The sequence below is a fragment of the Eublepharis macularius genome, chromosome 1 (assembly GCF_028583425.1).
Source record: "Eublepharis macularius isolate TG4126 chromosome 1, MPM_Emac_v1.0, whole genome shotgun sequence".
Lineage (NCBI taxonomy): Eukaryota > Metazoa > Chordata > Lepidosauria > Squamata > Eublepharidae > Eublepharis > Eublepharis macularius.
The window spans coordinates 231275333-231291811 of NC_072790.1; the positions used below are offsets into that span (position 1 = coordinate 231275333).

General features: G+C 44.4%; 1 protein-coding gene across 7 annotated transcripts in view; it reads right to left on the reverse strand.

Annotated features, from left to right (window-relative positions):
• MEF2D (myocyte enhancer factor 2D) overlaps positions 1-16479 on the reverse strand; it is a 172993-nt gene that overhangs the window by 74172 nt on the left and 82342 nt on the right. For all 7 annotated transcript variants that reach the window (XM_054995746.1, XM_054995737.1, XM_054995766.1 and 4 more), the window contains exon 2: positions 4201-4498. In XM_054995746.1, the coding sequence (XP_054851721.1) occupies positions 4201-4254 (54 nt within the window). In that variant the 5' untranslated portion in view covers positions 4255-4498. The remainder of the gene's footprint in view (positions 1-4200; positions 4499-16479) is intronic.

Genomic DNA, 16479 nt, shown 5'->3' on the forward strand with positions numbered 1-16479 from the left:
ACTACTTTGTGAGGGTGCACCTGCCAACTAAGTACATACTTGATGCCTCACGGAAAGTGAATTCTAGTCCACAAAATCTTCTGCCACAACAAATCTGTTAAGCCTCTAGAACGTGCCACAAGACTCCTTTTTCAGTTCTATAAATTTGAGCTATCATGCTTATTATTGTAAATCCTCTGACCGGTGTATTTTTGTTAGTTTATGTCTACAGTAGATTTAACACAATTGTGAGACACTTTGAAAAGTCTTTTGCAAAGGCGGGGTATACATATTTTGAACAGTATGCCTGTGCCCTAAGAATTCTACCAGGACGTAATCATCTCCCCAAGTTTCTCTAGAAGGTAAAAAATGACTCTTGGATCTTGGCTACACATTTTACAGAATGAGGCAATGGGTGAAGGGACAGAATTCGGAACCAGATTGCGGGTAGGGGGAGTGGGGGATCACTTTTTTTAAACCCTCCCCCTATAAAAAGCGACTTGCAACCTGTAAATTAGCAAATCAGAGCAATGTCTATATTAAATCAATCATACTCTCTCTCTGATGTGCTAGCTAACTAAGACATTCTTTAAATACGTGCAAGGCGAGGAAGAAAAACATTACATTGAGAGCCAGTGTGATGTAATGGGTAGAATATTGGACAAGGATCTAGGAGATCCAGGTTTGAATCCCCCCTCTGTCATGGAAATAGGCCAGTCATTTTCTCTCAGTACAATTTACTTCATAAGACTATTGTGAGGATATAGTGGGGGTGGGGTGTGTATGTGAATGATATTGTAAAATGTTTTGAGGACCCACTGGGGAGAAAAGTGGGATATAAATAAACAACAAACATATCTGCCAGGTCCAAGAAAAATACAAGGAAAGTCTTCTGGTTCAGATTGCAGTAAAGATTCAATTTTGGCCCTTTGAAATGATTTCCCAATTAGAGTAGCTGAGCCACGGAAAAAAAATTCCCCCAGAGAAGGGGCAGAATCAACCCCGCTCAAAACTGTAGGACAGAAACAGCTCAAGACGCCCCTCCAAACCTTCAATGATTACCTGGGGGGGGGGAGCCCCAGCTGTTTTCTACCAAAGCTAGAGTGTGTGTCCTACTTTTCCCTGTTCTAGAACCCAGCTGCTGGCATCTGTCCAAGCTCCTGCTTGGTGACTCACAAAATATGGTCTCTCCAGACACTTGACTTTCTTCCTCTCGTTACGCTCTGCAGAGAAACGCCATTCTGTTTGTGGAGTTAACTTTCTCCGGGCTGCAGAGGGGAGGGGCCAGTTCTGGAGTAGAATGTGATTGGAGGGAGAGCGAGTCAGTCGGTGGAGGGGAGTTGGAAGTCGACAGTTGGTGGCTGGGGAGTTGAGGGAGAGATGGCTCTGAGGGGAGAGGGAGATCTAATGTAACCCCAGGTATCAAAGGATCGCGCCTGCCCTACACAACATCTAATTAGGGCATGAGTATAGAGAAGCAGAGGGAGAGAGAATAGGGGTTTCTTTTTACGTTGTATTATTCCTTCCGCTCACTGTATATTTGCCTGTGTACAGTTAGAAGTTAAATAAATGATTTTCAGAATGTATGAAGGAAGAAAGATCTTCTGTTCCACATAGTCCCCCAACTGCTTGGGCCCACTAGCAGAGGAGGGGGGTTAGGAGGCTGTCTTGCCTATCCAGGACCCCATACAGGGACAGTGGTGGCAGAAACTACCCGGAGACAGGAGACAGCCCCTTCAAGTGCCTGGCCAGAGGTGAAAAAAAGAGGGGTAGGCAGAGTGGGGCCTACCAGTGGGAGGAAAAGCCCCAATTTGCCACATGCTCACTATACTGTTTAACAGCTAGACTTTGGAGGTCCTTCAATACTCAATGCATGGTTCCCTAGGGTTGGCAAATTGTTCTGTATTTTAATAAAAAAGCTCTTTATTTCTATATCTGACAATCATAAAGAATGAGATTCAGAGTACAGTCCCACCAGCATTCTTTAAATCGATATGTGTCCAAGCCCTAATGATGTCTTTTGGTTGATTCCAGCATTCTAAAACGGGTCTTTGGAACACATCCGCATGAATTCAGGCCACTACCCTGGCATGGTGTTAAGGCTGACAAGAGCAGAGAGGTCTCGAGCAGAGGATCTTCTGGGATAGACTGTTGCTTCTCAAGTGGCCCTCCTCTCCCTTGAAAAATCACTGTTTCTCGTGGGCTAGGTAGCCCTATCACAGGGCTTAAGTATCAGGGCTTTTTAGCAATCTTCTGATCTCTAAGGGCAGGAATCAATAGGCTATTTCCTATCTTGCTTGAGAGATTTTCCTATTTGCTCCACCCTGATGTCCATCAGGCTCTGCCGTCAAGGAACCAGGCCAGGTGGTTCCCTGGTACCAAGCACATCTAGGTTCTACCCCACCCTCATCAGGCCCCACCTGTTAATCTACATATGAAGCTGTCTCTTACCAAGTCAGGCCATTGGTCCTGTTAAGATCCTCTACCCAAGGCTGCTCTCTGTGCCCATGCCTGCAGAGGTGAGGTGGGTATTAACCAGAGACGGGACCTTTTTAGTGGCGGCACCTTGCCTTTATGGTGGCTGCTTTTATTATAATGTTTTTACTTTTTAAGCTCCTTTAACGCCGTCTCTATATTTTCTATATAAATGAACCTATTATTGTCTACTGGGACTAGCAATAGGGTCTCCCAGTTTCTGAGATCCTTTAAGTTAGAGATGTTGAGGGTTGAACCTGGGAACTTCACATCTGAGGCACGGGACTACGGTTCAGCCAATGCTCCATCTTCAGAACTCTCCCCATTAGCTGCTATGTTCCATGTCTCAAGTCTCCAGGTCTAGTTTTTATTTTTAGATATTTATACCTCATTTTTCTCCCCATTGGAGACCCAAAGTGGCTTACAAACAGGTCTCTCCTTCTCCATGTTAAGCTAACACCACACCCACTTAGTCACTGCAGCAGTTTGGTAAAGCAGTAAACTCCCTTTGTTATCTGATTTGTACAGGAAGATAATAATAATAATAATAATAGTAACAACAACTGTGCTTATATACCACTCCTTCTAGACAGATTAGTGCCACACCCAGAGCAGTGAACAAGTTAGTGTTATTATTATCCCCAGGGCTTTTTTTCAGCTGGAATGCGGTGGAACGGAGTTCCGGAACCTCTTGAAAATGGTCACATGGCTGGTGGCCCCGCCCCCTGATCTCCAGACAGAGGGGAGTTGAGACTGCCCTCTGTCTGGAGATCAGGGGGCGGGGCCACCAGCCATGTGACCATTTTCGCTGAGGGCAACCCACTGAGTTCCACCACCTCTTTTTGCAGGGAAAAATCCCTGATTATCCCCTTAATACAGCTGGGGCTGAGAGGAGTGGCTTATCCAAGGCCACCTACTGAGCTCATGGCAGTAGTGGGATTCAAACCAGTAGAGTGCTGATTCACAGCCAAACCACTTAACCACTGTGCTACAGCAGCACTCATGGGACATATTTGCAATGGAGAAAATGCTAGAGCAACAGAAGCAGATCGAGTCTGATCAATATATTTCTAATTTTGCTGAAACATGGCAACCTATAATTGGCTTTATAGCAAGTAATGAGGCAATATTCCACTTCACCCACCCCAAACAGTTCCTGCTTTAATAAACATGTTGTTAACTGTAGTTCTATCTATGATTGTAAATAAGTTCAGTTGACTCATTGTTCTTTAATTATTTAGTAATCCTTATATATACTTCAATATTGCGTCTTTCAGTGTTTTGATTTCTAACTTTTGATGTATGTTGTTTTTAAGCTTTTATTATACAACCATTTTACGTTTCAGTAAAGTTTATTTTTTAAAAAACCCTGTGAGGTAAGCTAGGCTGAGAGATATCCACCAGGAGAACTTGAGCCAGTCAGCTTTCACAACAGAGTGGGGGATCTGAACCTAGTGTTGCACTCTAACCACTACACACACTGCTTTCTGACCCTCAAAAGAATGGCAAGCATTCCCAAAATAGTTCGCCCAATCCTGTACGTGGCACAACTCTTCACTGTTGTCCTGAACAACCTGCAAAGCCTCCCTTGAAAAGTATAGGCTTCATTTTCAGTCAGGAAATCAGAGACCCAAACCAAGTGGAAGATGTTATTTTGAGGCTTTCGTGGAACCGGCAGAGGAGGCCAGGGCGAGACAGGAAGAAAGAATCATAAGGTACAAATGACGGCTTTTTCAGGCAACTGACCTGCCGGTTCCTTTCGTCCGTGATCCTCTGGATCTGGATCTTTTTCCTCCCCATGTTCTGCGGAGATCCTCACGGTATGAGGAGAATTGTTTTAATTTCCAAAAATTAAAAAAAAGAAAACCCTTGTTTTTCAAGGCGTGGTCATTAAAAATGTTCTCTTTCTTTTCTTTTTTTTTAAAGAAAGTAGAAAATTACAAAAACAAAACCAAAAAAGTCTGGGCTCTCTTCTTCAGTTCATGATATCCTGCTTCATCTGTGTCACTCCAACAGTGTCAGAAATTTGTGCCGTTTAAAACACCTGTGGAAAGAAAAAGGGGGGGGGGATAAAACTTATTGCTAAGCATAAAATATAACTGTTGTTCTTATAACACCTATTCAAGAGTGCCTAATGATTTATTTCTCTCTATATTTATAGCTTGCTTTTCTCCCCAACAGGAACCCAAAGGAGCTTATAACATTGTTCTCCCCTCCATTTTGTCCGCAAAATAAGAACTGTATGAAGTAGGTTAAGCTCAGAAAAAGTGACAGGCCCAAAGTTATCCAGTGAGCTTCCATGGCAGAGTGGAGATTCAAACCTGGTCCCTAGTCTCCCAGATCCTAGTCAGACACTCTAACCACTTTATAACACTACCTATGTCTATCCACCACATATCTACCCACTATAAGATTTTTTTAAAAAAATATCTCGTTGTTGTTTTTAAAAGTGGTGAACAAGGCCTCATTCTCACTGAAGTGATCCATGTGTCTAGACTGTATGACTTCAAACCTTCATGTGGAGTCATCTGAAGAAATGTTCCTCCATACCAACAAAAAAAAAAAAGTCTTCAACCACACAGAAATCAAGTGTGTCAAGATGAACGCTAGGGTAGACCTTTTCTTCCAGATGTGTTATGTGTTCTGTGTGCAGGGCATTTATTTCTGCATAGAGGAACCTTCCATCATGTTGTCCTTTCTCACCTCTTAAGAGGTTTATAAAACTTGTGGAGATATTTTATGAGGAAAAAAACACTGGAGCAGCTGTTTTTAAATTCAGACAGCTGTGACTGCTTCATTCACAGAGACGTGTCTTTGCGTTCCCGTGAACAGCGTCCATTTCACATACTGCAGAAATCATCCAGGTACCGCATGTTCCCATCATATCCCACTAATATTCAAGAATCATACCTCTCTTTTTTAAAAAAAAGTCTATCACTAGTAGAAAACTTTGGCTGGGTGCTGAGAGTTTGACTACCTGCAGAGAAGGAGGAAAGGGGTTCAATCCCAGCTCTAATTCAGCTGGCACAGAATTCCCTTTTCAATTCTCCCCACCTCCACCAGGGCTTCCAGGGCTAAAAAACAGGCAGGTGATTTTGACATGCAAAAGCATACAGATGTAGAAGGATGAAGCCCCGTCTTGCCTCCTTGCAGAGCCCAGATATGAAGATGCACTTTTTAAAACACTAGGAAGATCCGTCTCAGATCTCTGAAGCACCCTGTCTCAATTTGCCTCTTAAACTCCAAATTACAAGACAGGGGGCACGGCTACTAAATCTACAGTATATACCACCTGCTCCAAGTCTCCCACCCACCCAGCACCAGAATATTAGCCTGGCACGTCACAGTAACTCTCGTCCTTAAAATCTTCGGATGCCACAATACTACTTTAAAGTGCCACGAGACTTCTGTTTGTTTTTACTGCAACAACACAGCTTTACCCACACACCATGTGGCTTTTTTGCAGGGGGTAATTTTAAAATTTCTCATTCGAGCAAATTCAGAAGGCAAGCTATAAATAAATAAAAAGCCATTAAAATGCACTTTTTTTAAAAAAAGAAAAGCAGCTAAGGGACCATTCAAAAGCATGACGGTATCATTTCTTCAACAGGGTTAAGCCAAGGTTTGGAAGCCAACTGGCTGGAGGCTTCCCCTCCAAAAAAACTCCCCCCAGCAGCTCCACCACACACTCAGAGGAATTGTAAGGGGAAAGTTTCCATTCACAACACTTTGCCTCAGAATGGCCTCCAAAAGAGCAGAGGCCATAAACAGGAAGTGCTCATTATACACCTGGGTAGGGACGGGGACAAAAGACCCATAACAAACAACTGACTCATTGTTCCCTTTTTGCAATTCTTCAAGAAAGGCCGATTAAAAAAAACAAGAATCGTTGAAAATGATGGAGGTCATTGTGCATGTGTTGTTCGTTTATAAGTCGACATGTTTTTACTGTATTTATATGGGTCTTTTAAATGTAATTTTAATGTTTTAATTAACTGTTGTTTGCAGCCTTGGGGATTCTATTTTGTGTGGAAAGGAGGCATATAAATATTTTAAATAAATAAATAAGTGGCTGACTTTAGCCCGCAATAAGGAATGGAGTTCTTTCTTGACATTCCGAGTAGACTGTTTTCAGGGTTCTATATCCAGTGGAGTTAGCCGTGTTAGTGTGTAGTAGTAAAATAGCAAAGAGTCCAGTGTAGTAGCAAAATAGTAGAGCCAGTAGCACCTTTAAGACTAACCAACTGAATTGTTGATACATGCCAATAAAGGCTAACTTGAACTTGACTAACTTGACTAACCAACTTTATTGGAGCATAAGCTTTCGAGAGCCACAGCTCTCACAGCATGCATCTGATGAAGAGAGCTGTGGCTCTCGAAAGCTTATGCTACTATAAAGTTGGTTAGTTTTAAAGGTGCTACTGGACTCTTTACTACAAAGTTCTATAACTCTTTGAATGGAGACTTTCTTTCAGCCCTTTGGTGGTGGGGGCTACATCCTGCCTGTCTAGAGGGACTAGGTTGCTCGGTGTTTCTGTCTCTCAGGCCAGATAAAAAACGCCACAGTTTGGACACTTGGAACTGGGTGGGGAAAAGGTTAATCCAGATGATATGGGATCCAAGTGTCTCCTTTTATTTATCTGTTTGTGTCATTTATAATCCACCTTTCTCACTAGGACTCATGGCAAATTACACAGAGCAAGTCAATACAATCAACAAATATCCAACAACCAATGCACTAGTATATGTATAGCAGAAATTTGGAACCAACCAGAAATCTGAAAACAGAACTGAAGCAAGGCATAGGTAATAACAGGACACAATAAATTGCCTGTTGCTATAGGTAGGATCCTACCTATAGCAACAGGCAGTACAAGCTGTACACAGTAGTATAGAAGATAGTCCAGAAACTTTTACCCAATTAGCTTTCTAAGCCATTCTGTACAGTACAACCTTATTACCTTTGTAGAAGTTTAGAAGTGGGTCAGAGATTACAATTGGGACAGCATGACGTGAAGGAGGGAGTTTATCTTATCCCCCCTGCACCATCTTCCTGATGCAAATCATTCCCACAGAGATGGGAATTCCCACATTCCCACAGAGTTGCAATTTGCACCATGGAGAGAGACACTAATAGGTAACACAAGATGGGTAGCCATATTAGCCTATCAATAGCAGTAGGTTAATTTTGTTCGTCTTATAGGTGCTACCAGACTCTTGCTCTCTTCTAACAGGTAACACATTATGGGAAAGGGCATGGAAGAGAATGGATCAACCCCCCTCTCTCAAAAACATACACACACACCAGTGATACAGCCATTATCCAAATCGGGGCAGCTTTTATGTTTAAAAAAATAAAAGGAGATCATGGCTCTCTGCTCTCTTATGAGATAACAATGGCAGTCATCTGACAGGTTTCATTTCTGATGTGGATATTGTATTCTACTTATGCAAGCCAGTATATTGGTCCATTCTTATATTCTATTCTATCAGATTTTATTTGCATCAAATCTTTGCTCAAGGTTCTTGAGGGGTGGGGAGATCAGATGCTGTTGGATGCACAAACATTTTACACCTGCTCAGAAACATATTTATAAACATTGCAAAGAACAGTGCTGGAACTTAGTCTTGCCCCCTCCATGTGAACACACAGCCCCCCAAACAAGAAGTCTGAGAATTTGGGAGGGGGGTGAAACTGGCAAGGGGATTTAAAACCTCATCAGTTTCACTTTGACAGTAAAGAAGTTTAGGGGGACTCTTAGCAGGTGTGTTGGAGAGGTTGATCAGTTCCACAGCTGCTCTTTCACTGCATTAGTACACAAATCTTCATTTGAGACCCCCACAGCAAGGGCTACAACAACTGTGAAACTGACAAGACTGAGACCACAAGAAGCTTCATCAACATAGAGGTGAAACTGAGAGATTTCAGGGACTGGTAGTTTCACCACTACTCTTTGATGTCTTTGCACTGAGGACAGATAATGCACAATTAGTGATGATGCACTTTCCACCAGTGGCTGCATATTAGAACTCCAACACAAAGAAGCAGGCAGGGGGGAAGTTTCTTATGGGGAGAAGGAGGTGCAGATGCATGCATGTGCATAAGTTGTACAGAAAGTCTGTAGAACTCTTGGGAGTTTCTGTGGTTCTCCCTCACACAACGGAACACAACAGCAGAATTCACCACCAATATAAAAGGATTGTTCGCCCCTGCTAAGCCCCACTCAGATCTACTAAGAGATTTCAGGAGGACTGCAGAAACAGAAACTATTTCTGTTTTGAATGCTGAACACATGATTCATTGGCAACGAAGCTCCCCTACATCTGTCTGTATGCCTGCTTCTCACCTGCTCAACACGTACATTATAGAGATATACATTTGGTCCGACACTAATGGAAAAAACAAAGAACAATTCATTATATGCATTAGGGTAATGAAAAAAAAATGGGGACAGCAAAAAGCGAGCAAATGCCATTCGTTTCCTTCTGGTATTTGAATTTAGTTGCCTATGAAACTAGAACCCTTTCTCCAGTCTATCTGAAACTTGGCAGAGAGGATCCTTTGGGAGACGATGTACAATTCCTAAAAAGTTTTGCCCAAATTAGATGGGGGGAAAGTCCTCGAGGATTAGAGTACTGCATATTTTTAAACAAAGCAACCTCAGAATTGTGTATCAAGACAAAGCTGGATGCAAGGCCAAAAATGTATACACACCTGCTTTGTTTTGCAGATGTTTAATTCTGGTGACAGGGAGAAGTAAAGAGGGCCCCGCTGCCCTGAAATCCCCACCCTTTGCAAATCCTGCTCGGTGCTTTCCATCCCAGACTCTGCTTGGAAATTTCACTTGCTGCATCTCGCACACTGAAGTCTCCCTTTGCCGCTCACTGGAATAGAAACATTGCGGGTGGCGGCATTACAAGAAAGCTTGTGTGGCAGAGAATAGCGCAGCAACTGGAAGGGGAGCGGCAGGCCAGTGCAGATGCCGAGGCTGTGGCAGCACTGGGGCTTTCGGAAACCCATGAAGGTCAAAGGCATTATTTGCCCTGCTTGCCAGTAAAACATACCCCCAAGGCAGTGAACGCAATCAACTGTCAGCCACAGAATGAATCATAAACGGGAAGCGTCGTGGTCCAATGGCAGAGCATCTGCTTGGCATGCCGAAGGTCCCAGGTTCAATCCCCAGCATCTCCAACTAAAGACTCTGGCAATAGGTGATGTGAAGACTCTGGAGAGCTGCTGCCAGTCTGAGTAGACCTTGGTGGACCATGGTTTTGATTCAGTATAAGGCAGCTGCAAGCATGTCCGTGTCTTCAAAGCAGCCAAAAGTCAGCAGGTAAAACTAAATTCATGTCTTCACTGGAAACACTGACAATTGCAAATCCAGTAACCTCTGCAACGTTCCCAGGAAGGCTGGAGGCAATCCCCTTAAAACTGCATGCTGCGCTTGCTGACACAGACACCAAAAGCGACTGCTTTACAAATCGGGCCTGGCCTGAACTGCACACCGGTATTTCTGAGCACACCAGAAGAATGGGCCGTACAGTCCAGCATTCTCCCCCCACCAATGGCCAACCACATGCCTCCAGGAAGCCCCGCAAGCAGGGCAAGAAAGCCACAGAATTTCTTTGTTCTTTTATCCTTAGTAATATGGTGTGCAGATATACTGCTTTGGCGCATGGAAGTGCCATTTACTTATTATGCCTATGAAATCTATCCTATCCACAGTCCACTAATGCTCAATCACGTCTCGTTCACAGTACATGGTCATAAATGCAAAGATTATCTATAATAATAATAATATTAGATTTATATACCACCCTTCAGGACAACTTAATGCCCACTCAGAGCGGTTTACAAAGTACGTTATTATTATCCCCACAACAACAAACACCCTGTGAGGTGGGTGGGGCTGAGAGAGCTCCAGAGAACTGTGACTGACCCAAGGTCACCCAGCTGGCTTCAAGCGGAGGAGTGGGGAATCAAACCCGGCTCTCCAGATTAGAGTCCTGTGCTCTTAACCACTACACCAAACTGGCTCTCCAAACTGGCTCTCCAGAAATGGCCGTATTACTCAATTCAGTGTCAGTCCAAGCAAAACATTTTAGAGTCGCTTCCTCACTTCTCTTATAGGTGCATAGAACGGATGCTCCAAAAGGAACAACGTTGCTTCAGGTAAGTCTTAAAGATAACTCCCACTGCTGCCATGAGATCAACCTTGGGTCAGACACTCCTCTCCGCCCCAGCTCCCCAGCTGTATTGTGGGGATAATAATAACACTGTTTTCGTTCACTGCTCCGAGTGTGGCACTAATCTGTCCAGAAGAGTGGTATATAAGCACACTGTTGTTGCTGTTCTTGCTATTCTCCTCCTATGTGAACTTCTCTAATCCCACTTCAAAACCAACAAAAATGATTACTTATTTCTACACAGAATGATTTTACAAGATGTCCATCCTTCCACAAAAGGCCACCCCAAGTGACTTATAAAATGTAAAACGGGTAAAAATAAGCTAAAATAAGTGGCAGGTTGATACACACACGCACGCACACAATCACAGGTACATCTGAGAATGCACAAGGATGCCAGAGAAGGGCAGAATTCTGTTTGTACGTGGTTCAATCCCCGGCATCTCCAGTTAAAAAGATCAGGTAGTGAATGAGGCACAAGGCCTCAACCTGAGGCTCTGGATCAGCTGCCAGTCAGAGCAGACAATATAACTATCCTAGACCGAAGGTCTGATAGTCTCAGGCATCTGCTTGTATTCCCATACAGTAAACTATGTTATGCAATCCCATCAGAACACAAATACAATCAAAAGCAGCCTACATTGAATTCCATCTCATTGCCCTCTCCCCAAGGCTGCTTGTACATTAAGAGAGTCAAAAATTCTGCAGGTACCTAGACAGGTAAGCGAAAGAACTACCCTCACCTATTATCTGACTCTCTGCTGTTGTTATTTCTGGCTTCAGCATTGATCTGTAGTACTGCAGCGAGATTTGAGTCCAGTAGCACCAACAAGATTTTCAGGGGATAAGCTTCAAGAGTTAAAGTTCCCAGAACTTTGATTCCCAAATGTTATATCCTGAAAATCTTGTTGGTCGTTAAGGTGCTACTGCACTCAAATCTTGCAGCTCTGTGTTGCCGGGTATTACTAAATTTCTTTATAGATTCACAACGGCTCAGTTTGGACACCACACAAAACCATCACTTAGTTAACCATGGTTACCATGACCAGCTCTAAACGTAGGCAACTATACTAACTATGGACAGTAGGATATGTCAAACCGGGATCTGAAACAATGATTTGAAGTTTATTATCCCCTGGTAGTCTTAACTAAGGTTTTGTATGATATATAAAGGCAAAGCCTCTTGATTCATTCCCTTGTACTACCATCACCGCAACGCACCCTGGGATACCAGCCAGGTTTCTGTGTGGGAGGGAGAGCATTGAGAAACCAACATTTGCCATGGCAAGCCAGGATGAGAGGAATCCAAACCCTGGATTAGAGGAATCCAAACCCTGGTTTCACAAAGTAACCAGAGTAAAAAGGAACCATGGTTTCATGTTATGTCAGAACCGAGACAATGACTATATTAATGGGCTTTTTTTAAAAAAGGCAATGAACCTTCTAGCATTCCCAAATAGTAAATGGCTGCACTCTCTATACAGCTAGCATAGCTCAAAAGCTATGGGAATAAGAAGTGGTTGAATAGCTCTGCGGTTCAAACTTTGCCTGTGTCTCAAATTCACAAGCGGACCCTTCAACAAGCTCCCTCTCTCAGCCTTAACCCTCCACCTGCAAAATGAGGACAAAAATGTTGTTTTACTGTGCAGGGTGTTTGCAAGGATTCCTAAGTGATAATGTACATGAAGCTCTTAGAAGTGATATACAAATGCCAGTTATTGCTTTGTTCACAGGCTGCAGTGAACGCCCACACATCCTGCCTGTCCGTGCATACACACCTGTTTGAAAGAAAGAGCCAGTGCTTATTCACTTCACAAATGAAAGCAGGGAACAGTTCCTGGGTAAATGCGGGGCTTAAAATCATACGTTCAGCTGTACATGCATTGAACATAAGGCGAGAATTACTCAATGCATGGATAAAGAAAATCAAGTGTACACTGTACACAGATTGTATGTGCACTGACTGTAACCTGTGAACAGGGCTACTATTGGTGCAAGTTGGTTTTAAGGATGGGGGGGGGGGTATAAGATTAGGATTATAAGGAATCATCCACAAAGGACATTGTGTTAAAATGGTGTTGGGGGTTACAAGTATTTTCCTATATTTTTTTATCCCACCCTTTCTTCAAGAAGATCAGAGCACTGTACATCATTCTCCCCTTCCCCATTTTATCCTCACAACAACATTGTGATTGAGGCTAGGTGGAGAGGGACTGGTCTAAGGCCACCCAGTGAACTTCAGGCAGATTGGGCATTTCAAGATTGGGTCTCCCTGGCCCTAGTCCAGTTCTTTAACTACCACACAGATGGTGTTACTGGTTAATAACAACAACAACATTCGATTTATATACTGCCCTTCAGGACAATTTAACACCTACTCAGAGCGGTTTACAAAGTATATTATTATTATCCCCACAACAAACACCCTGTGAGGTGGGTGGAGCTGAGAGAGCTCCAGAGAACTGTGACTGGCCCAAGGTCACCCAGCTGGCTTCAAGCGGAGGAGTGGGGAATCAAACCCGGATCTCTAGATTAGAGTCCCGCCACTCTTAACCACTACACCAAACTGGCTCTTAATTGCAGGAAAGGCTTACACATGGCGGGGGGGAGTTAAAAAAAGGGACGAGGTCACTATTAGAGAGCCAGACGGGCAGTGTGGAGTCTAGATACAGTTGCCACACTGGCCCAACACAGCCCAGAGACTCCCTTTCCCTTCCGTCTTCGCCCGTCGCAAAAAGAAACCCTGCCACACATTTTACAGACGGTCTCTTCCTACCCCGTACCTTCTCTCAGTGCACCAGTGAAATTGTTTACCGGGATCTGGAGCCCAAATGGCTTTAGCCAACATGCTGATACCGCCATTAAACTCTGGTGCTTCCCCCAGGGGAGAGTCTGCTCTTTTCAGCCCAGCCAGCAAGGCCTCTCTCCCCCTCCCTCTCTCTCACATATTTTGCAGAGACAGGAGGTGCCAAAAAAGAATAGGATGCTAGCATCCTGGATGCATGGATACAGATGGAGTGGTCTCCATGGCAACTATTACCATGCAACAGTTCCTTGGATTCCCTCCTCCCTTTCCCCCTCAGTTCACAAAGCAAAGAAAGAATTGGAGGATGGGAAGTATGGGGCGGGGTGGGGGGAGAAGAGAAAGAAGAGCAAAAGTTTCTTCAGATCACAAGCTGCTTCCCAGGTAGTATTTAACCGCTGCCCTAAACCCTCAGGGAAGCAAAAGGCACCATCATCAGAGGTTGTTGTGGGTATTCCACAATTGCACAATGCAAGCAGTTGCCTGCACAAGTTCAGCCTCCAAGCAACCCTTGCTCACTCTCAAGTTTCTAGCCCTTAAGGCTACAAAAGTAGGCCTGGGCAACACCTGGTGAAGTTGGAGAAAATACAAGGGGAGTATTAATAACAACAAAAACAACTGCGCTTATGTACCGCTCTTCTAGGCAGATTAGTGCCTCACCCAGAGCGGCGAACAAGTTAGAGCTATTATCACCATACCCACAATACAGCTGGAGAGCTGGAGTTGAGAGGAGTGGCCTACCCAAGACCACCTAGGGAGCTCATGGCAAGAGTGGGATTCGAACCAGCAGAGTGCTGATTCACAGCCAAACTATTTCCAGAGAGCAGGGTTTTAGAAGCTGCTGCTGGCTTTCTTCTAAGAACCAAAACTTCACAAGCAATAGACACAGCTCTAATTAAAGACATTTATTTATTTGTTTGTTTTATTTATTTATTTATTTGCTTTATGTCCCGCCGTCCCCACAAGTGGGCTAACTTAAAAACATATAAAACAGTAAAACAATAAAACACAGTCCAACAAGGACCTCTAAGATGTGGCAGGGTGGTAACTGCAGTACATATCACTGTGGGTAGGGACAACAGATCTCAGTTAGGCCTTGGAAGTGGAGCAGACCAGGCAAGGGACCAGCCCCTCAACCATTTTCATAGCCCAGGCGGAACATCTCCGTTTTGCAGGTCTGGCGGAACTGTAATAAGCCCCGCAGGGCCCAGATCTCAGCTGGGAGAGCGTTCCACCAGGCCGGAGCCAGAGCTGAGAAGGCTCCAGCCCTGGTCAAGGCCAGGCGAACATCCTTGGTGCAAGAAGCTTGACAGACACAACATTGTCTCTATCTTCTTCAAGTGTAGCATCTTAACAAGGAGAGCTAGAAACAATGACTATAGGTTGATAGAGCTGAGATACTATCAAGGGGACGGCATGGGATGCAATCAGAGCTCTGGTGAAATTTATGCTGTTTATAATGATAGGGCTATCTCAGTTGGGTCTCCCATTTCTACAGAACTCACACACAGAAATCCCCTCCAACATTTGAGGCTCAAAACCAACAAGCAAAAAGGTTGCAAGTACTAGAACGAAAACAAGAAATTAAATATTAAAAGGTCCAGCAAGTGAAGAATTGTTTTTAATACCATGTCTTATATAACTGTGGGCTAATGAACAAGTAAATCTCGCCAAGCAGTTGCTCCCACAATGCTAGGGCTTCCAGAAAGACGGCCTTCCCCCATACTTCCGCCATCTTCACCTCTAAAAGAATCCAAAGTAGTTACAGTTGCAACCTTTGGATTTCAAAAATACAGACGGGAGTGAGGGGAGAGACATGGGCAGGAGCAAGGGGGGAGTTGTGGGAGGAGGAGCCAAGGCGGCACTCCACCTGAGAGAATCTGTCAAGTTACATGGTAAGCATGGCAGTTCTGGTGACTTAGGATCTCCAGTGAGTTGCAACCTGAAAGATGATGGGTGGCTCTAGACAGAAGCTGGAGGGCTCAACAGGGCTGCTAAATCCAGCCTGGGAAATTCCGGAAGTTCTGGAGGCAGTGCCTGGGGAGGGAGGTCAGAGGGAATGTGATGGCCACAGAACGTGCCACTTCAAGAAAATGGATCTCTGTAGACTGGAAATCCGTTTTAATTCCAGGAGAGCTCCAGCCCCAGCCCCTTTGATATTGATAAACTCTAGGGCTGAGGCTCCCAGGTGCAGTTCACTGTCTTTTCAGACCCTATTCCTGGCTATTTGATTGGTCAGACCAATAAAATAAGGCAGATCTCTCTAGCTGGGCTCTCGCAGAGGAAGGTGTTACCTGTGTTATGCAAGCCAGTGGCCATTATCGGGGCTTTCAAGGCAGTACTCGCAACCGGCTCAGTGGTTGGCTCGCAGTAAAGAAAAAAGCAAGGCTGACAGGTTCCTTTGAGAGCCAGGCAAGCGACTCACTGGCAAACAGCAAAGAATCGGCTCCCCGAAAACTATTATGCAGAAAGTATGATTATCCCAGCAATTAGCAGGCAAGTCAATTACATACAAGCAGGTGCTCGTTAGCACTGCGCCTTGTAATTCATACCCGACTCCCAATAAATTGCCTCAAATTGAAGAGGGGGGAAGAAGGGTTTGCTTTCTGAAGGGTGGAAAAAAATTTGAAGAAGAGGAGAGAATTAAATGAAAACGGCTGGGAAGACTGTTTTGCACAAGCTGGAGGAATGTTAGAAACCGGAGGTGCTGATTCCCTCAGCGAGGGCCTGGAGGGACCATGTAAATTCACTCTGGCCGAAGGACAGCAAGGGAGGAAAACCCTTCACTGTGGCCACTCAAATCCTGAGCAAAAATCCATAAGCTGCGATTCCCCCTATCCTGTCCAGAGGCTTTGCAGCTTGCACCGTCCATCTGATCCGATTCCCCTTCTTGTTATTGAGAGATGGAGCACACCATTTTAAGAAAGCCAGGCGGGGTGCAATCTAGACCCTTGACTCTGGGGATTGTCGGCTGGGCCCTCCCGCCTGCAGAAGGCAGCCCTGGTCACCCTGCTGTCAGCAGACAGGTACCACCA